Genomic DNA, 21787 nt, shown 5'->3' with positions numbered 1-21787 from the left:
GCCTAACCTATTTTTGTTGATTCATATTTTCCTTTGATCATTGATTATTAAAAGACACACTTGTATTGCACATTTTGCCAACAAATGAAGTAATTAGGCCTAAAACGAGGCATCTTAAACGGTCCACACTTGCTTCGCGGTGATTGGCAGCTCTGATGTTGGCTCCAGGAGGAAGACACATGCCCGGAAGGCGATAAGGCTTCTCAGAAACTTAATTGCAGCAGTCTGTTGTGTGGATTTGAGGACTACAAAGCATTAAGGGACTCGTGTAAGCGTCTGAGAGCGACATTGTAAAGCGTCTCCGGGAGGAGAAGTGGTGCCGGTTGCCGGTTTGCTGACGCCGACAACAACAACAACCGCCATGTTCAGCAGGTTCAAAACGTTTCTGAGGGGTCCGGAGCCTCCCCCCGAGCAAGCTGAGGCCACACCTCCTACCCCACCTCCACCTGCCAAGGTAAGGCCGGGCCTCTTCCCAATATCACACACAAGAATTTCATTTCATTTCTTATTAACCGGGTGCAGGTATCGCTGCCTGCTCGTCACACCGGGATGGTTTTAAAGGCAAACCTTGGCAGGTGAAACCGATCAAAGGAAGCATTTGAAACAGCTTGGCACTGCATCCTCAGTCTGAGGGAGTAGGACACTACTGACGATGAACTATAACGGTTCCATAAAAAGTCAAAAGTAAAACCTACTTAGCACTTAGATGCTTAAGGATCCACAGCAGGCTTTAAATTAGACATGTTTGTTGGGCCCTTTCCGTTAGTGTGCGCATAATATTGTTATCGATATACCGATATCGTTTATTCACAGGAAGAAAAGCCCCCTGAAAAGAAGGACGACAAAGAGCAGCCGAAGACAGAAGACGAAAAGAAAGACGAGAAGACGGAAGACAAAAAAGAAAAGACAGAAGAAGAGGTGAAGAAAGAAGAACCGCAGAAAGAGGAACCAAAAGCAGGTGAGAGATCTACTGGTTTGAATGGATCGCTCTCTCTGTCTTTCTCTGTCTCTCTCTGTCTCTCAAACACTACAGCACTAATGTACACTGTTAAAATCGTCCATCACTGCATTCAGATGCCTGGATGAATGTAACTAGTAAAACAAGCATAAAAGCAAACAAGCACGTTTTTGAATGGCATTGCGCTGCATAACTGGAGTATCTCTGTAGTTTTTCCACAATCCAACTTCTTTAAAGAGACACAAAGACTAAACCTGGGACTCAACCGAAGACTCTTTGTTAAACTACTTCCAAAACTCAGTTTGATAAAGGGGTTAGTCGAGGAGCTTTACCTTTGTGGAGAAGTGGAGAAGGTTGTGGTTCCTATCTTTAATGTCCTGGACAAAATTATATGGTTGTAAGATTTCTGGTTTATTTTTCAAGCTCCAGCTGCTGCTGCTGCTGCTCCAGCTGCTGCTACTGCTGCTGCTCCTGCTCCAGCTGCTGCTGCTGCTCCAGCTGCCGCTCCTGCTCCAGCTGCTGCTCCTGCTGTCACTCCAGATGGAGCTGAAGGGTAAGAATCCTGTTCTGTAGGTATTGTGGTTAGCGATAGGCTCCAGTCCCTTGCGGCGCTGCACAGATTGAGCAGTTGGACGGGCTTGTCAGTACTGTCCTGACATTTCATGCTTTCAAAAGATTAATTGAATTCCTTTTTTTTTTCTGAAATACAAATGATGCGAGGACATTTGCTTTTTAGTCATACTTCCACATTTTAATACTCACGTCCTCAAGTTCTCTTTGATCACCGGAGACAAACTTTTTTTATTTTCACCACAGATGTGAACTGTAACTACTACTACTACTACTACTACTACTATGAACTCTGAGTTTATCAGCTAGTTCAACAAAGTAAATAATAGTGTGATTATTAGTTTTGTCTTGGGACTTTGTTGCTTCTATTATTAACATAATTTCTGTTACTACTTATCCGCCATTTAAATCTAAACTACGTTAAATAAAATCTTCAAATATTAACAATTTTAACGGATAGTGAAGATGAACAGAATACTAGTAGCTGCATAGCTGCACCACATAAATACTCACATAGCGCCTGTGTGACAGCCTGTGACTCCCAGTAGGAAAGCAGATTAGGAGCTTAGTGGCATTTGACAATTAGTTAAGAGCATTCACATGCAAGTGAAATGCCCAAAGCCTTAATTTGCTCCTTTGAGGAGGATTTCAGGACTTTTTAAATTCACTTTTTATTGGGAAATGAAAAATAGCTGAAAGAGAATTAAGGGGATTGCTTTAACATTATATATTCATAAAATTCTCAATTTCCTCTCAGGTTTGCATAAAGGTGGAAAAAGAAGTCCAACGTGTTTAATATATATATTGCGGGCGCCCGGCCGTACGAGGGTGACCAGTGGGTGTCTGAGCTGGAAAAACAAGCAGTCGAAATCCAGAGTTGCGGTGAACATAAGTTTATTTGTTATAATCCGAGGGGGGGGAACTAACTCAAAAGAAAGGTTCACCGGGATGGTTGGGGGGCTCCGCCGGACTCTTCCTGTGGCGAGAGAGAGAGAGAGGTTTATCCTCTTCAATAGTGGCTGGGCAGGCCGCGGGCCTCTTACCCTGCGGCTGGTTTGCACGGCCTCTGGTGTTCGCTCTCCTATGGCTCAAATCGTCTCTTTCCCCCGTGAGGCTTAAAACAGGCTCCTGATTGGCTGCGTGATTCACAGCACCTGTGAGGGACACTCAGAGACACCTGAGCTAGTACCGCCCATCGCCCATCTAGGCTTCACCTAGCCATGTTATGCTATCACTATATGTATGTATATGGGTTATGTCTCTTTTTCTTAACAGTGACAATAACATGAACTATTTAGCGTCTTCTCTTTGCTTTCCTGATGCTTTCAGTGATGCGCCCCCCCCTCCTCCTCCACCTGTTGTCTACTTCCGCGGAATCGATGACGCGCTCAGAGACAAAATCAAGACGCTGAGGGAGCGGCAGGAGACCCTCAAGGAGAAAGCCATAGACCCTTATGCCACCTCGCCAGAAATCACCCCACCTGTCAGTAAGTATGGACACGCACAAAGCAACATGCAGACAGAAAACAAACTCACAAACACGGCCAGCGCACCACCTAACTCTCCATCACCCTCCTGGTCTGCTCAGCACCTATTCTGAAGAAGGAAGACTACATCAGACTGAAGGAAGAGGAGCGAATTGCAAAAGAAGAAGCGGATAAAAAGAAGGCGGAGGAATCCGCCAAGAAGGCAGAGGAGAAAAAGAAAAAGGACGAGGAGAAAAGGCTGGAGGCAGAGAAGGCAGCGGAGGAGGAGAGGCTGGCGGAGGAGGCTAAGAAGAAAGCCAAGATCCTGCCGGACATCAGCTGCTCCTTCGTCGACGTCCTCTTCCGTCCCATCGAGCGACTCATGGACAGCGCACTGGGACAAACCCTGGATCCTCTAGGTACGTAGGCTGCACGCCGGGGACGTGCCGGCTGACATTAAACAACCATCAACACAAAACCGATGTGCGTGTCTGTTCTCTCCAGATCGGCGCTACATTGCCTGGTTGTCCCTGGTGGCGTTGGCCTACAACTACAACGTTTGGTTTTGCACTGCGCGGATGGTTTTCCCTTTCCACAACGAAACCACCAACCCCTTCTGGATCGCTTTTGACGTTCTTAGTGATGCAGTGAATATTATTGACATCATGGTTTGGCAGCCCCGGCTACAGTTTGTCAAAGCCGGAGACGTTATTGTAAGTCATGAAAAATAATGACGTGTTTGATCTGCCTCCATGACAGTTTGCATATCTAAAGTGCAGCGGAGCTGTTGACCCCTGTGTGATGTGTCTGTCCCCGGCAGAAAAGCGGACCTATGGCTAAAGTATATTATCGGAAATCCCAACGATTTAAGGTGAGATTGTCCGTTTGAGGAAGCTAAATACACAGTACTGCAATTAAACTTTTATCGTATTGCTACATTTCCACAGGTCATTTTGTCTCCTCTTCTGTTATCTGGCTTATCATAAGGACATGTCACGCAATGCAATGGTCTAGTTAGATATTATATCGGCATCCTAAATAAGTAAAGCATTATTTTGTGTGTTTGTGTCTCAAAATTATGTTTTCTTTAATTGATTCATGACCTTTCTGACCTTTTGGGAGTACCCCACCCCTGGGTTTGGAACCCCTGGACTAAAGGGACTCAAATTAGGGTTAAATGCTGTTATAATGCAATTTTAACAATCTGACAATGTAATATAATAATAAATCAGTCATTTACTTTAAATTTCACACCTTAAGTACTTTTAGCAGATCAGTACCTTTTACTGCTATGAAATCATTTTATTCACTCAAATCTTACTTTGTCCAGCAAACATGTATGTTCTTTCGTGTACACCAATCAGATCATGGAATGTTAGGAATACAAATAAATGTAAAAAATGTTCCTCTCTTTTCAGATCGATATCATCAGCGTCCTGCCCTTTGACCTTCTCTGCCTGTACTTTGAGTTCTCCGCAGTATACAGAGTCAACCGCTTTATCAGGGTGGGCAACCGACTGGTCCTGTTTTGCTAATGATGCACACAAGGAACCAAAAGGACATAAGAGTGTATTCATGGGAGAAAAGCTTAATGTGTCTTGCATCACTTGTTTGCCTTCCAGATTGAGTCCTTCTTTGACTTTAGTGATCGACTCGAGAGCATCATGGCCAAGGCCTACATCTGGAGGTAAGTACTCCTGTAAACTTAACTTTAGTCAGTGTTTCCCAGTATATCAGTGACCAAAACGACCATTACACCACTCACCGGTCAGTCCAGTCCCTTCTAATCTTTTTTTATTTCGCTGTCTTTCTAACGCAGAGTGATTCGCACCACAGGTTACCTACTTTACGCCCTCCATCTCAACAGCTGTGCGTACTACGTTGCCTCCATGTACCAGGGTATTAAGTCGACCACGTGGGTGTATAATGGAGAGGGAACGGCGTACGTACTCTCTTCTTTTTCTGGTTTGTGATGTTATGGATGTGCTGCGAAAGAGCCAATATCTTTCAGTGTGATTACATGATGGTATAATTCAAATCTTTGCTTAGTCGGACTATGCTATCTTTCGGGGGGAGATGCTATTATCCCAATATACATGGCAGTGAATAAATCGAATCATTGGCCGAAAGCATGTCATATCCGATACGATAGGTGGCGCTGTTTTCATTACAACTAGTTGTGATACAGCCATTTCCGCTTGACCTCTTCACCACTACCAGCAACAACCAACAACAACAACATCAACATTACGAGAAAGATGGCGAAAGGAGAGCAAGGTGAAGCTACATCCCTCTACTATGTGTGCATGATGTTAATAGGAGCACAGCGAATGCGAATGGCGCTATTGGCTGATTTGATAACTGAGAGAAGACGCCGTCGCCGAAGGTACATGGGGAATTCAAGCAGCCCAGTTCCTTATCCAATTCACCGTTACATGCCGCAATAGTCGAACTATCAACTGGATCGGATCGAGTTATCCAGGGGTGTTAGTCGGATCGTAGTCGGACCGCACATAGTCGGACAAAGGTGTTTACATGAAATGGATAATTCGATTTCAGTCCGACTAAGCCAGTTATTCGAATCCATGTAACCACGCTGACTGTGTCTCTGTCCATGGTGCTGAAAGTTCCTCCCTATGGTCCTACGGCCGTGCTCGTTGACAACAGGTCTTCTCAGGACGAGCATAATTATTGTCCCGCTGTGGTGCAAACCCGGGCCTGTAGAGACTTTTCTCCCAATTTGTCAACTTGGATTCCAGGATGAAGTAATTACATTAATGTGACCTCTCATTCGTCCCATTCTTGTGAAGGTCATTCCAAGACATATGTAATCAAGAATGATTCAAATAATTTTTTTAACTCAAAACATGCCTTTAGCCAGGCATTCATATGCCAAGTACAAACATGTTCCACTGTCTAAATTTGAATAGAAGGTCTACATTTTGGACACGGTGAAAACTGCAATTTGACTGGTTGGCGGAAGCATACAAGTGGTAATTCCAGGTGATGGCCTACTATATTTGACCATTTTAACATTCATGACATAATATACTAAGCCTTATTACTTTCCAATGATATAACAACGTGATGACATTTTAGAAAGACTTGGATGTGTGTTGTCTGGTGGAAGCATACGACGGCCAGGCATTAAATATTGTTTTCAAATTAAGACTTACTGTGTCCTTCCACAGATACCTGCGTTGTTACTACTACGCAGTCCGCAGTCTAATCAACATCGGTGGTCTTCCAGAGCCAATAACCACCTTCGAGATATCTTTTCAGATGGCCAACTTTTTCATTGGCGTTTTTGTGTTCTCCAGTTTGATTGGACAGGTACGTTGGAGGATGATTTAAGTTTGAGTTCATAAGTCATATTGCACATCCTGTCCACCCGTCTTTCTTTCTCTCAGATGAGAGATGTCATAGGAGCGGCAACAGCGGGGAAGACCTATTTCAGGGCATCCATGGATGGCTGTGTTGACTACATGAATACCTACAATATCCCCAAGGTTGTTCAGAACAGAATCCGGACCTGGTACAACTACACCTGGTCAGCTCAGGGCATGCTGGGTGAGTCAAAGTCCAAGAAAACTGACACTTAAGCAAAGACGTAATCCAGAATAGTATCAGCATGACAAGGCAATATCGGAGATCCTTGATGAATTTGCTTTGTGTTATCGATGTCTCCTCTAGACGAGTCGGAGCTGCTAGACAAGATGCCTCTGGTGATGAAAACTGCCATCGCCGTGGACATCAACTTGTCAACCTTCCAGAAGATCGCATTGTTTCAGGTGACTCTAAAGTCACTGTGTCCTCCTATAATTTGAAAGAATTAAACTGGGTTCTGTGTTTTGAACGAGTGACCCATCGCACAATAAACTCAATACCTGATACTTTCTCTTCCAGGGCTGTGACCAGCAGATGTTGGTGGATATGTTGCTGAGGCTCAAGTCAATTGTCTACCTCCCCGGAGACTTTGTTGTTAAGAAAGTGAGTAAATGTGTTTGTAAACGATAGAGCTGGGCAGTCCTCATGAAGCAAATTGCAACTGCTGACATGCGAAAGGTTTCAATATTTGAGTGGAATGCGGACTTCACGTTATGCATTTCCCTCATGCAGGGCGACATCGGTAAAGAGATGTACGTGATCAAAAGTGGAGCGGTGCAGGTGGTGGGGGGACCTGACAACAGCATCGTGTTCGTCACGCTGAAGGCCGGCTGCGTGTTCGGAGAAATCAGGTTTGTTTGCGACAACTAGAACATGCAAAACACCAAAGGACAGTTATCTGAAGTAACCGATGGGCTTGGTAGTAAGTCATGTATGAGAATGTATGTTATTTCTGTTGCTACTTTCTCACCTTAAATAAATGAGCTGTACCAATGCATGGTGTACATAGATGTAGAGTGGGGAGAATAAGTATTTGATACACTGCCGATTTTACAGGTTTTCCCACTTCAAGGCATGCGGAGTCTATCATTTTTATCATAGGTATTCTTAGGTAAACCTTTTGCAATCCGTTTGCAATTACAGACATACGTTTCCTGTAGTTTTGGGGAGTTTTTCCTGTGCCGATGGAGGGTTTCGGGGCAGAGGATGTTGTATGTGTACAGACTGTTAAGCCCTCTGAGGCAAATTTGTAATTTGCGATTATGGGCAATACAAAATAAAATGACTTGACTTGACTAGTTCTTGACCAGGTTTGCACACTGCAGCAGAGATCTTGGCCGACTCCTTGAGACAATTTTATCCCTGATGTCCTCACACAGGTCTCCGGTCTTGGCCATTGTGCAGCAGTCGGAGTCGGTTTGATTGAGTGTGTGCACAGGTGTCCTTTTTTACAGGTAACAGGTGGTTAATACAGGTAATGAGTGGAGAACAGGACGGCTTCCTAAAGACAAACTAACAGGTCTGTGAGAGACTTAATTCTTACTGGTTGGTAGGTGATCAAATACTTACGTCATGCAATAAACTGCAAAATAATACAATGTGATTTTTGTTTTAGATTCCGTCACTCACAGTTGGAGTACCGAAGTTAAAAATTAGACTCCTACATGCTTTGAAGTGCGAAAACCTGCAAAATCGGCACTGTATCAAATACTTGTTCTCCCGACCGTACATCGCAGTGCAGTTACAATGTACTGTCAATACAATTTCCCAAAAGAGAAGGGTTTTTGGAGCAGGTCACATGGTATTTCACCCTGTCCCAGTTTGCTACAGTCTGCCAAAGATGGAGGAAACAGGCGCACAGCTAATGTGAAAGCTCACGGCTTTGCGAACCTTTTCGTCCTGGAGAAGAAAGACTTGTTTGACATCCTCATCCACTACCCAGAGTCTCAGAAAGTCTTGGCCAGGAAGGGAAGGTGAGTAATCCAGTCTCTTGGCGCCATATTAACATGTGATTTTTATATTGCACCAACCTAAAAAAAAAACAACCTTGTGCCAAGTAATGTGTGCGTATTGTAGCTTATTAACAAATGTGTCTGGGTGATTGTGAAGGAAACTTACCAAAGCCAAAGGCCCTCCGGCTGCTAAAACTGAGGAGAAGCCGAAAGGAAACGCACTGTTTGCAGTAAAACCACCAACGCCGAAACTACTTAAATTCATTGGCAATTTCCGCAAAGGAGCATTTAAAGTGAGGCAGAATTCTTCAGATACTTTCATCTGTTTGTTGTACTACTATAGAAAATGTAAACGTACTTACATGAGACACATGACGCCTTCTTTTTCCCCCCACAGAAAAGTGCTGAGTAGCAGAAATGAGAACGGATGCAGCTTCACTACTGTATCATTTTGCACACTTCTCATTGGCTACTGGAAGGAAGGCCCATGAGAAGACAGCAGGGGGATTTGTAATTTGAGTCAAATATTATTCACCATGTAAATGTCTGTAGATTCTATAGTTTATCTAATCAGTGACTGACCAAATCTGATGGTTTATGTGGTTTAAGTTTTATTTTTGTATTAAAAAAAGTGAAGATGTTTACAGTAAAAGCACCAGCTAAACCATTATAACCAGCTTTCATTAAAAGAAATGGATGAAAAATGTCCCTGCTCACTGTGTAGCTGATGATCTGTGGAAATGACACCAGAAGCTTTGCCGCTATCTGTTAAATGTTGAGTGTTTGAAACATACTTAGCCTGAAACAAGACAAACGAAAAGGAGATGGGGAAATAATACTTTTAAAGATCAGTGTTTTATAAATATTAACACCAGCGCAGACTGAAGCTTTTGACAGACATTTGAAGTCCACTTTTCAGACCAGATTGCACATAAAGCTAAAGAAACAAGTTTTAAAAAGCCGTGTGTAACTTGGTGACTAAACATAACAGTTGGAAAACAATCCACATGTGTACATTGTTGTAGCTCCTTGCTATCGTGCAAGAAACTGCAATACATTTTGTATTAATAAGCGGATAGCATTGGACTAACGGGACCCTCTTCTCTGGATTTTGAACAGTTTTAAGTCCTGCTACTTTATGTCCCTGTTCAAAGTCAGACAGTTTGGGTGCTGCAGGATACTTTGCCGGTATATTGCACTGGGAGTCCGCCCAACAAATACAATGTGTGGAAACAGTCCTCAGGGGCTCAGGAGCTTCCAGAGGATGATCTGTCTGTCGTCTCCGCCTGTGATCACTGTGGAGCACAGCTCACTCATCCACATCGCCGTGACAGCACCTGGGCAAAGACACCATTTTTACATGAACATATTTTGCGTCACGACAACTTAAAAACCCTACTTTATTATATTGCAACAAGCTGGTGATTTAAAATGGATATGCACATGTAGAATTAGTAGCTAGAAGAAGCTGTTATATGGAGCAATAATGTAACAAACAATATGCTACTATTGGGTGCTTAACCATGTAAGATGTACCTGAATGCGCAGGGATCCTTTGGATGACTGTATTGCTGAGCAAGTCCCACAGCAGGAGGTCCCCTGACTGTCCCCCACACAGCACCAAGTTCCCGTCCCAGCAGAAACACCTGGAACCACGGACGTTAAATCCTTTTGAGTTGCAGTATCAACCGCATTTACAAAATTTAAATATACCCCTTACAGCTGTATGACTCGGTCTAAAGGGGTTTACGTCCTTTGAGGGGGATAAATGCTGCCGTAGTGGCAAAAAATAGGCTTTGAGGTCTTTTGAACATAATTCTCTCCAGTTAGTGTTAGGAATGTAGACACTACTACACCAGATCAAAATAAGATTTAGAACATTAAGCATAAGTATAAATTTGGCCTTCTGAGGTGCTGACCTCTCGGTCGGGCCATTTCCACAGGCCGTTGTCTTACCTTTGCTCCTCCACCGCTTTCACAGTCGAGATCACCATCCCCGTCTGGACGTCAGTGACCTTCATACACGAGTCGGCACCGACACTGAGGACGTGTCGGCTATCTGAGGATGTCAAAGGTTCTTAAGTTAAGCCTGTGTTAACTTCTGTTCTATACTGACCCCTCAAAACAAAGGTCATATTGAAAGTCGGCGGAAAGACGAAGGTTGGATTCTATAAACACTTCTTAAACTCTGAACCAGTAAACCCAAACTAAAAAGGTGCCACACTGGCTTTATTCGACACGTACCAGGGCTGAAGGCCACGTGGTGGATGGTTCCCGTGTGACAGTGAATCTGCTGCAGTGTTGCGTGGCTGCTGGTGTCCCAGATGGTGACGGCGCCGTCTTTACAGCCAGAAACCAGCAGGGTCCCCGCTGGATTCAGACCAATGGTGTTCACCTTTCCACAGGGGCAACACAAGCGATGGTTAATAAGGCAAACTCATTTGTATATGTTGAGTGCTCCTGCCACTCGGATGCAAGTCTCAACCCGTTCAAGCTACTCTGAATAAAGGCAATAAAAATAAAATACATAGCTGCCCCACTGACCCCGGCATCGTGCTCCAACTCCGCCAGCAGCTGAAACTGAGATCTCTTATGACTGGATGAGCCATCAGAAGCGCACTGCCAGACCTGGGAAACAAGATCAACTCTCAATGGAACACTTACACAAGCCATAAAGTAACCAAGCGCCAAAACAGTGCACCTATAATTTAATATTGTTAGCGGACATTGTGTATTAATAGCAGTTTTCACAGACAGTTGACTGGCTTTAGTTTTCACCTTAACGGTGGAATCCCAGGACGCGGTGTACAGGCGGTCATCAAACCAACACATCTTACTGACTGCATCGTCGTGACCCATCAGGGTGTCCTGCCGCCTGCCGAATGGGACGGAGTAGAAATAACTAAAGGAAGAGAAACACGCTGGGTCAGTGCGAGGCGATGGAGATCATTATGAAAATCATATGTAGCCGATGACCGCACATACACGTGGTTGTCCCAGGAAGAGCACACCACCGTTTTGCCGTCTGCCAGCATCAGACACGAGGACAGTGCCTGTTAAAGAGCAGTAGAGTAGCTTGTTTAGGGAGGTCAGCATCGCTGGAGGGTGAAGTGGGAAGTAGGTCAAGGTGCGTACCATGTTGGAGAAGGACATGCTTCTCTGGAAGTCCTTCAGCTCTTTGGAAAACATTTTAAGGGTCGTATCTGGAATGAAGAGAGATACAGACGGGTAAAAGAGTACATGTGTGAGAAAAAAGCACTACAGTGAATGAGCACATGAACTAAACTGAATGTGATCACTGGCACCGATCTGCAGTCTTATTCGCCCCTTTCGACATGAACAACTGTAACCTCACGGCTTCCGATGGGAAAACTAATCCTAACTGTAAGTGTCGTGCCCTTCCTTTGATTCCTTTGTGAAATTCTGACTGCAATGACGTCACTTTGCACCATTGTGGTAATAGAAGAAGCCCAGAGGGCCACTAGAGGCAGAAGTGGCTGATAATACTGACAACGTTTAAAATCTCATCTCACAATGGTCACAGAAAATGATGATAAAGGCGCTACTTTAAAGAGCCTTTAACAAACACTGAAAAACTGTCTTTCATGACTGTAAAAGACACATTGAGTTATTATAGGGAAGAATCTTTCATCACAAATCAGACCTCACTAAAACGAAACTGTAGTTCTTATCAATCCTCTTTGTGCCTCTACGATAATGAATATGTCTCTCTTAATTCATTTAATCCATTCATCAGACCTTGAGATGTGGAGAAGATAGCCGATCCATCATGAGACACAGCGATGCCTGTGACAGCCCTGCACATGCAGAACAGTAATTCAGAAACGGAATACTTAAATATCCACAACAAAATGATGGGTATACAATTAGCAAAGACAACGGTGACGGAAACACAGTTGCAACAGAAAAGGTTTAAGAAGTGCAAAGTTTAGAAATCCAGAGTGGTTTATTTTTCCCCTGAAGTGGAGGAAGTGGTTTCATGGCAGCCAGCCGTCCACAGCTGTTCCCCTTCTAAAAATGCCCTTACTATGTATTTGCATTAGCTGTTGTTTTTCTTCCTGCAGCTGCCTGCCGACATCAAGCTTTGCTTTCACTTCCTCCTTATCGGTTGTCTCAACTGGATGCAGCCTGACTTACTCTTTATGGATCTTGTGGCTGGAGATGGATTTTAGATTTCCCATGTTGGCCCAGGCTAACTTCCTGCTCTCCTCGGTCAGGTCTTCGAAGGACGAGTCCTCGCTCTGTGAGGCTTCCAAAGAAGCACAGCGACAAATGCGGTTATATATGCAGTACATGAGGAGAAGAGATTTCTCTGCTTCAGACAATGGTGGATGCTGCTTACGCAAACAATGTATGCATCGTAAAGAGGAGTTCTGACTAAAATGACCAGTCAACAAATAATCCAGTTGGACAGACATGAAAACACATTAGTCTACCAGGGAGGGTTCACCAAAATATAAATGACCATCGGCACCATTGGTCAGAACAATAATATAGGATGATCTGACATTAAGTGCGGTTTCAGACGCTGCATCAATCACTTTTAAATGTGCGTGTGTGTTCCTGCGATTCTACCGGGGGACAGATCGCCGACTGGCGAGTTGCTGCTGGGACTTCGAGTTATGTTGTGAAACCTCGGCGTGATCCTTTGAGGGTGCGGGGTGGTGAACAGCTGTTTGGGCGTTTGGCCGAACTCCAGGATCTGTGTCAGCATGCCGATTCTCTGGTCGGGGTCCTCAATGCTTTTCGGACAATCGGAAAGTTAGCTCCATGATGTGGTGATAATTATCTTCATACGTAACCAGTGGGTGACCTTCTGCCGTACCTATCGCAGTCGATGCCTCCTTCATAGGTCAGTGGGTGGAACACTGAAAGATAACAAGATGAATATGAGTCTTTGTACATCTTTGGTGGGCTGGATGATGCTGGACTACTTTATTTTACCATTGTGAGCTGCGAGAGCTTCACCGCCTCGCTGTTTGAAGCCAAACACCAAGTCAATCCACTCGTGGAGGTGCTCCGACACGTATTGGCTCTCCAGCGCCGTTCTGTGCTTTTGAAGAAAATCCCCGGTGTCTGGAGTCACGACAAACAGGACACAGTAAATGTGAAGCAGCACACAGGCTGAATGCGACTGTAGTTTTGTTGAACAGAGCCAGAGCGTCAAGAGTATCGGGTTAGCGTCCAACCGAGTTTACATGCATATTAGGATCAGATGGGATGAGGTTACCTGAGGCCCATGGAGGGAGAACAACATCCCCCACTAAGCTCCCGTTCTGCCTTCGGCCCAAATCGAGTCGCAGTTTGTTCTCCAGGAAGCCACAGTCAGTCCCATAAAACTCTGGAATCAACTGCATTGTAGAAAAAGTTCAACTGAGACACAATCAACACCGACACCCTGCTGGCAGGTCACCTTTTTAGGGAACTCTGATTTGGCTCTTTTGATTAGGCAGACTTCTTGTGTCAAAACGACAACATATACACTAGAAAATATAGAGAGTCGTATTCTACCTCTTTGAAGTCAGTTGCCCCCTCCAAGCAGTTTTTCCATGTGTCACCAATACTGTAAGAAAGTACTACGGGTCAATAGTTATCAACATCAAAAAACGATCCAATCACTATTAATAATTCATGCAATCCTTCCAACCGTGTAAAGATGCATCGACTACCATGTTTTCCCACATAACATCCTGAAACCATCACCTACATGTCCTGTGTACATTTGTGTTGCTACTTTGAATTGTTATGGTTTGATCGTATTTTGGAGCAGACGATGACGTACCTGTTAAACATGCGGTCTGCGTGGTCATAGCGGCCGTTCTGGAGACACAGCATGTGCTCTGGAGCTGCAGAACAGACGGTTAGAACTGACAAACGATTCGCTTCGTTTTTAAGCAACGTGGCAGCTACATATCTGACTCGTATACCTACAGTACATTTGCAACAGAAGCAATACCTCCTCCTCCCATTAGTGTAATCGGTCTCTGCATGTATGTGCTATATCATGCTAACAGCTGCTTCCAAAGAGATTAAAAAACAAACCAAGAAAGGCTGATTTAGTGTTTTACATTTAAAATACACTTGTTTTGGCTCAACGTGATCTGTTTTCAGGCTAAAAGTGAACGTCTGGATACTGAGGGTGAAAATGAGGCTGAAAGAGCATTAAATCTGATGACGAATGATTCGACCTGCGTCACGTACCGACTCGGACCAGGTAGAAGAGCACGTAGCCTGGAGAGGAGTAGTGACTGCCGTACATGAAGCGAGGCTCGGGCATGCCTCTGTAACGCGCCTGTAACCATGACAACTCTGTGTTTTTTTCTGCACAACAGTAAGCTCCATACGGAGTACATCTTTGACCAAAAGCACGCAGAGAAGCAGCAGGATCTCACCAGCAGCTGGTCGAGTCGCTCTCGGTTTAGGGCTCCCACAGGTTTGCTCAGGTCCCTGAACGTGGCGGCATTCGTCAAATCTGGGAAATACAGGGAGAAGTCCTGACGGTTGTGCTAATCGTCGGTATCATCATCAATCTGGTCAGCATCCCGATCAATGCCTCTGCCGTAACTTCAATCCGTGCTGCCTCACCCAGCCGCTCGCTGGCGTAGTCACTGATGACCCAGGGGAAGACAGGATACTGGGAGAGGTTGTTGCAGCTGCGGTCAGCCAGGTTGTTGAGGTGGAGAAGGTACTGGTAGTTGCTCAGATGGCCGCGCTGCCACTGCAGCATGTAACTCTCTGCCGTGTGCTCCGTTACGTGATTCTCTGAGTAAGGAGGAGCACATCCACCGGGTTGAGTTAGTCAAGCAGTGTCTGCCCCAGGAAAATGTGGTGCAAAGCGTTGTCCACAATTCATTCACAACAAGATTCACAACTGGATTGGAGATTTCTCACCCAGGAACGTGGCGATGTAATAGTAGATTTCGTCTCGGTCGGCCGTCTTGTAAAACTTCAGGTAGATGTCAGAGCAGAAGTCGTTCTCAGTACAGAACACCTCAAGGCCCTGGGCGAGGAGACACATGCACACAAACGTGGGTCCTTGAAATGATCCGAGCCCTCCCGACAACTACTATCATTTACCCCCCCTGCTCCGGCCAGTTGCACTCACCAGAGGTCGGAGTCCATGCCGTCTTTTGTAGATCCTCCTGACTCTGTGGAGCTGGATTTGAATCACCTGCTCCTGAAAGGACCACAGTCACGTAAACACGAGATCGTTGCGTCGGCGCGACGGCAGAGTTGCGCATGTCCACTCGGGGTGCGGCGGCTCACCGGATATCCGTTGAGGGGCTGGAAGTAGAGGCTTTCATCCGTTATGCAGACGTGGCCGGGATTGGACACCAGAGGCATGACCATCTCCACCGCGCACTCCATGTGAGGCTTCTCGGCAACGCTCTGAAAGCTTTAGAATCCCACCGTTCAGCTGCGGGTTAATACTGCAGCAATAACTGGTTTAATCATCGCAATGTTTCATTCAACTGCGGCGGAAGAAACAGTGAAATGCGAGTCAGAGTGCTGGAGGTTCCATACCAGTTTTTGTCAAAAAAAGACCTTGCCAGTCGTGATTGTAAATTCGCGGCGATCTACAAGAAATATACAAGAATTGTATCATGATTATGAGCCATCCTAATTGGACCATTTGATTGAAATATTGATTGACTCACCATTGCGGTCTGGTCTCCGAGCTTCTCCAGACAGGACGCCCTGTGGAGCTGCAAGATTCACACCATTCGAAATGAGCGACACGAACGCACACCACAGCACAATCTGACTGGTAATACTAGATTCCCACCAGGTGATAGTGGGCGGAACTTTCCCCCCTGACACGGTGTTTAGGAGCAGCTACGTACCTGAAGTAATGTCTGGACGACATCCTCTGTTTTACTCCAGCCTTCCAACTGAAAGCTCACTTTCTTTGCCCCCTACAAAAGGGATGAGGTACGATTAGGTTTCATTAGAAGGAGTTACAGTTCCCTGCTAAACGTTTTCTGCATTCATTTCTTTGGATAAACGTTCCAGTTTGGCTTAAACCAATTTATTACAGTTCTCACTTGTTGACTTGTTCAGGGAGGGAAAAAGCACGACAACAGAACTCAGGCACAGTAGACCCAAGTGTGTACTCAAATACCGCTCTAAATAAAGCCTCTAAATGGTCCAATTCCACGTGTTTTCAAACAAAGAGAATGCAAATAAAAAAGTACACAGACTTGAACTGATTTTCACATAGAAAACACAAAAAACAAGCACATAAAGAGTCGAGTCCAGGCAAAGCGAAAGAGATTTAGGAGACTCACCCTTTCATTCCTGTAAGGTGCTATGACGTTACTCTCTTTGATGTAAATAACCTGAAACCAAAGTGAACAGGAAATGTGTGGCATTAGTTTGAAAAGATAAATTCATTCAAAAACGCTACTAACTGCAGAAAATCAATGATTAATGAAAAACAATCTACTACCACGAATAAGCAGTGATGCATCTGCGAAGAACGTGTAAAGATGACTCACCTGTACACATAAAATAGAGATGGCTGACGGCCTCGGTCTGTGAGAAGGAAAAAACCCCAGTTAAAATGACAAAAAGTCAGACATTACGTTTTTAAAAAGGGAAAGTTCAACATAAAACAACATTTTATTTGCTTATTAACATAGATTATTGTCCAGAAACCACGAAATGATAACACACAGTATACTAAATGTTATGCAGATGTATGAACTACACCCGACAAGTTCTACTCATTTTGGTATTTGCACACCGTTTGGAAGTTACCAGACCAGTTAGACAAACTGAATAAACATCACTGGAGAACTGAGCAGAGACGTAAACATGCTCACTCATGGAAGGGGTTGTTCTCTCTGTCCAAAAACTCAATCTTCTTACAATCCCGAAGAGTAATCTGCAGAAACAGAGATAAATAATGATGAGTCGTGATTCAGAATGGCCTGGCTACGCACGATAACGTCCATGTAATACAATGTAGAAATACCTACTGGCTGAAATATATACAGAGCTTAAATATTAGTATGTCAGCCTTTTTAGAATTTGTCAATTACAAGACAACTACAATATTATTGGATGTTTTTCAACTTCATGATTTTTATTTATGTCTCGTTCGATATTTTTCAAAATAAACATTTTTCCAGAAGCGTAAGAGTAAAAAAACAACAACATACGAAATATATAAAACTATTATTAAAACAAACCTTTAAAATCGGCTCTGTAAGATCCTCCGGATCAAATATGATGGATCTGGAACAGACCTTTAACGAGCCTCTGACTTTTCTGGAAGGAAAATAGCGAACATTAGCTTGTTAGCGCATAAAGTGAAATACAACCACAATGACATGATGAAGACTGTAATAAAGAATTCCACAAATGTAACCTGACACATTCATTATTATTATTATTATTATTATGCATAACAAGATAGATGTATGAAAAAAAGATGTAACTTTTTTTTTAAGTAGGATAAATATAGTAAAATACAGCGTGCTGACTGTTGGCAGAATTACTAATGGCACAAAATAAAAGGGAAAAATATATTTGGCTATATATCGTTCTGGAGGCTTGTAACTTTAATATAAGTCTTCATAACTGGGAATGCATGTTTGAACAGCTGCCACAAGGCTCGGACTAAGTGCCAGTACCTGCAAACCCCTGATACGGTTTATAAAAGTGCTATCAGCATGTGCAGGGTTGTGCGGATGACTTGGTTTTACCCATTATTGAGTTTTGGCTGAGGACCAAAGTCACATAGAAACCGCCTGCATTCATTCATATACGCGACACACAAACACCTTCATTTACGCATCACATACTTCTCCTTGTTTGAACTGGTGGTCGCATAGTACGCAGTGTGCTGTTCAAAATAATACTCCTCCAAGTCCAGCAACAGGAGAGAAAATCTAGAAGAAAACAAGAGGAGAGTGAGGTCGTGCTCGTGTACAACGAGAGTGAAGCGTGTGAACGTTGCATTGACACAAACTAAAACATGCTGGATCAGAATCCGCTCCCACTCCTAAATTGAATGGAAGGTTTGAGACACACAGACGAACACCAGACAAGTACTTTTAAGAAGTAAGATGTACTTGTCAGTAAGAAGTATCTTGGCATCTTAGTAATGGTGCTTTAAAACCACAGCAACGCGGTGAGATGCTCACTTCCTTTATTTACACAACCGAATCAAGCATCTGGTACCGCTGGAGACCGATATCAGCACTTAGGGTGGATGTTGTCTGATGATATAGATGGAGAATAAATGACTAACAAACCGGTATAGAAATAGAAAAAAAAGCACCTGGCATCATCCTGCAAGGTAAAGAAGCGTTTGGGAGCTCGTGAGTCAGGTTCTTGTGATGGAATTGTGTTTTTAAAACGCAACAAGTGCAAAGTGAGTGATCATGCTCATCATTTAGTGCCCCGGGACCAACACAAAGCTAAACCCAGCTGGGCCACCATGTGTTGGGCTTCGTGGTCCAGGAAGATGCACTGGGGTTCAAATGGAGGAGGCATCTGGACGTGTGCGTCGTTACTGGCAACAGGGCCGCGCACAGCTGATCAGTGAGACGACGTCACGCTGCGTGAACGCGACTCATCCAAACCGACCAGAGGGAGGAAAAAAAACAAGACACACACACACACACGCGCGTTATCTGAAGTAATGCCACGTTAACGATAAGATGAGGCGCACATACCTTTCTTTAGTTCGTCCTTGCGTCTTTAAAAAAGCCATGACAGCGGACGGGCCTCGTGGGAGCGGAACGCCGAGCGGCCGCAGTCTGCTCGCATCTCTGTAAACACGGAAACCTGCGGCGCACCACGTGACTCACCCTGAGCCGAGTGATCCACCGACAGCGGGAGGAACAGAGGGCTCACTCCGACTCAAATCCAGGGTGTATTATTACTATTCACGAAATGGATCAATGAGACCATGAAATCATATAATTTTGATTCTTTTAATTGTAAAACGTCTTTTAAAAAACAAAAAAGAGCAATTATTCTATTTTTGTGGTGACAATAAATGCCAGTGTGTCACAAAAAATACCATAATTAACGCTATTTTGGAAGGCAGCACCTTGTTTTGACTCACTCGCAGTAATTCATGAATCAAAATACCCATAAGGGTTTTTGAGCACTTAATGCGTTTTTTAAATGTATTTATGTGTATTATTTAAAAAACATATTAATACTGTTGTTGATTCATCTGACAAAAGTTTTCCTTTTTGAGTCATCATTTCTTGTCTGAAAAAACGTACATAATGACAATGAGTTAATGTCTAACGTTTATCTCTTTTTTTGAAGGCTTGGTTATTTACTGTCTTTCCGTTTTAAAATGTTTTAGGACTTTGGTTTGTGTATGCAATTTATAAATAAATAAAGTTGATTTAATTCAAATACATTTAGAACAGTGCTGTAGTGGTAAAATTAGAGGTGGGTAAACTCTGAATTTTGTGTTCATACAGACCTCGACGCGATGCGAAGCAACGCAACACAAAGCGTCGCGACTCTTGTAAGGCTGTCCTGGCTATATTGCATTATGTTATCAGTAAAAGTCATATACAATCAATGACAATGACTACATGTGTATGAACAACATAAGTTAAAGGAACACTCATGTACTACATATGTCATCATAAATAGCCCATACAGCATGTTTTTTTCACGTTGAGAACTGACTTGTTTTCTAATCTACGCGTCACCAGGCGTTTTTCTTGTCCTTTTATCGTGCACGACCAGCGAACACAGAGCGCGCGACTACGCGGATTATTCCAAAGGAAGAATACAAGGCACAGGGAACTTTGAGGTGCGTAAACGCTATTTATAGGTGCGTAAACGCTATTTCCAAAATTATAGAGGTGCGTAAACGGCGTTTACGTGCGTTTACCCTCCACTACAGCCCTGGTTATATTATATAGTTTATCACTATATAATCATTTTTACTTGTATGGTGACTAACCATTTAACTTCATGCCCCCTCAACGGTAAAACATATTAATTAATACATGAATTTAGTATTTAGTAACAGAACATAACAAATAAAAAAGGACAACTAGATGTGTTAATGATTGTCTTAAACATCAACCCTGAGAACAAACCTGATTTGTTGGCTGATTTTAGTCACTAAAGATGGTTGAGATCAAGTTACCATTAACATTGGAGTGAGTAAATTATCCTATTAGAATATTTAGAATTTGTCATTTTGGGAGCAGTTAACACACATTTGTCTGATCCGTTTTTTATCATATTTATTTATCTAAACTGTAGGAATGTTGAAGGGCTGCAGCTCGCATGCTGCAGCGTGGTGGTTCATTGAGTTTCTGATTGACAGCGTGGGAGAGAAGATGTCGTCTGTCGCCCAGCAGCAGAGAGAACGAACAGACATTCGTAACTCTGGAGTTGCACTTGACTGCGTCATTAGAGACGCTCACACGTTCCGATGAACTTGGGGTTTGAATTTGCTTTATTTGTAGAGAATTGAACTTGTTTGTGCTTGGATGGATGAGACGTGAGGAGGATCATCAGGATGTGAGACAAGATGGTGATTCATAGATCCAATTATTTTAATTTGATGCACATTTTAATTATTTCATGTTTGTATGGATGTGTAAATCTACATTATATATTTGTGGTTGTTAAACTGTATTTCTGTATTTGCTTTTTATGTTTAGCTAGTCTCTGTGCATACCAATATGTTAGTGCGTCTCTGTGTAAGTACTTTTTACATTACATTACATTTCATTTAGCTGACGCTTTTATCCAAAGCGATTTACAATAAGTGTATTCAACCAAAGGGTACAAACTCAGAAGTGCAATTTCCTCAAATAACTTTTATATGTTAGTGCGTCTCTGTGTAAGTACTTTTATATGTTAATGCATGATATAGATGGAGAATAAATGACTAACAAACCGGTATAGAAATAGAAAAAAAAGCACCTGGCATCATCCTGCAAGGTAAAGAAGCGTTTGGGAGCTCGTGAGTCAGGTTCTTGTGATGGAATTGTGTTTTTAAAACGCAACAAGTGCAAAGTGAGTGATCATGCTCATCATTTAGTGCCCCGGGACCAACACAAAGCTAAACCCAGCTGGGCCACCATGTGTTGGGCTTCGTGGTCCAGGAAGATGCACTGGGGTTCAAATGGAGGAGGCATCTGGACGTGTGCGTCGTTACTGGCAACAGGGCCGCGCACAGCTGATCAGTGAGACGACGTCACGCTGCGTGAACGCGACTCATCCAAACCGACCAGAGGGAGGAAAAAAAACAAGACACACACACACACACGCGCGTTATCTGAAGTAATGCCACGTTAACGATAAGATGAGGCGCACATACCTTTCTTTAGTTCGTCCTTGCGTCTTTAAAAAAGCCATGACAGCGGACGGGCCTCGTGGGAGCGGAACGCCGAGCGGCCGCAGTCTGCTCGCATCTCTGTAAACACGGAAAC

General features: G+C 43.7%; 2 protein-coding genes across 5 annotated transcripts; one reads left to right on the top strand and one right to left on the bottom strand.

The window, feature by feature from the left end:
• The first annotated feature begins 55 nt into the window (after positions 1–55).
• LOC120811705 (cyclic nucleotide-gated channel beta-3) lies at positions 56–9038 on the top strand. Of its 4 annotated transcripts, none has more exons than XR_013453994.1 (19): positions 64–454; positions 814–958; positions 1382–1511; positions 2858–3015; positions 3117–3413; positions 3499–3707; positions 3815–3865; positions 4413–4499; positions 4617–4681; positions 4814–4936; positions 5215–5271; positions 6186–6327; positions 6405–6564; positions 6688–6785; positions 6901–6984; positions 7114–7232; positions 7761–8354; positions 8491–8626; positions 8731–9038. XR_013453994.1 is itself a non-coding variant. In XM_078095661.1 (19 exons), the coding sequence occupies exons 1-19, from the start codon at positions 362–364 to the stop codon at positions 8743–8745; spliced, it is 2322 nt and encodes a 773-aa protein (XP_077951787.1). In that variant the 5' UTR covers positions 64–361; the 3' UTR covers positions 8746–9038. The 4 variants fall into 4 exon arrangements, 2 of the variants coding, with proteins under 2 accessions (XP_077951788.1, XP_077951787.1); XM_078095661.1 differs by having other exon boundaries at positions 8202–8354; XM_078095662.1 differs by lacking the exon at positions 5215–5271 and having other exon boundaries at positions 56–454; positions 8202–8354.
• Positions 9039–9158: 120 nt separating this feature from the next.
• Positions 9159–21778, bottom strand: nsmaf (neutral sphingomyelinase (N-SMase) activation associated factor). The gene is made up of 31 exons (XM_078095660.1): positions 19040–21778; positions 18164–18250; positions 17549–17627; positions 17180–17241; positions 16853–16889; positions 16643–16693; positions 16199–16270; positions 16013–16060; positions 15879–15931; positions 15621–15750; positions 15460–15531; positions 15246–15354; positions 14940–15116; positions 14747–14826; positions 14556–14646; positions 14137–14200; positions 13866–13917; positions 13585–13705; positions 13299–13430; positions 13180–13222; positions 12930–13096; positions 12492–12603; positions 12093–12151; positions 11469–11536; positions 11319–11386; positions 11112–11235; positions 10878–10961; positions 10578–10728; positions 10290–10392; positions 9870–9979; positions 9159–9670 (listed from the first exon to the last, which is right to left on the bottom strand). Exons 1-31 carry the CDS (start codon positions 19075–19077, stop codon positions 9573–9575), a joined length of 2742 nt encoding a protein of 913 aa, XP_077951786.1. The 5' UTR covers positions 19078–21778; the 3' UTR covers positions 9159–9572.
• Positions 21779–21787: the final 9 nt, after the last annotated feature.

The sequence above is a fragment of the Gasterosteus aculeatus genome, chromosome 21 (genome assembly GCF_964276395.1).
Source record: "Gasterosteus aculeatus chromosome 21, fGasAcu3.hap1.1, whole genome shotgun sequence".
Classification (NCBI taxonomy): domain Eukaryota; kingdom Metazoa; phylum Chordata; class Actinopteri; order Perciformes; family Gasterosteidae; genus Gasterosteus; species Gasterosteus aculeatus.
Note: the sequence above shows the minus strand (reverse complement) of the source record. Positions and strands in the feature narration are given on the sequence as shown.

Bases quoted from the DNA above. Each gene is read 5' to 3' on its own strand.
- LOC120811705 (XM_078095661.1), top strand. From the start codon at position 362: ATGTTCAGCAGGTTCAAAACGTTTCTGAGGGGTCCGGAGCCTCCCCCC. The intron at 6,786-6,900 runs GTGACTCTAAAG...TTTCTCTTCCAG, and splicing joins AGAAGATCGCATTGTTTCAG to GGCTGTGACCAGCAGATGTT. The intron at 7,233-8,201 runs GTTTGTTTGCGA...ACCCTGTCCCAG, and splicing joins TGCGTGTTCGGAGAAATCAG to TTTGCTACAGTCTGCCAAAG.
- nsmaf (XM_078095660.1), bottom strand. From the start codon at position 19,077: ATGGCTTTTTTAAAGACGCAAGGACGAACTAAAGAAAG. The intron at 14,827-14,939 runs GTGAGGCAGCAC...TGTATTTCCCAG, and splicing joins CTACGCCAGCGAGCGGCTGG to ATTTGACGAATGCCGCCACG. The intron at 13,097-13,179 runs GTACGGCAGAAG...TTGTCCGAAAAG, and splicing joins GGAGGCATCGACTGCGATAG to CATTGAGGACCCCGACCAGA.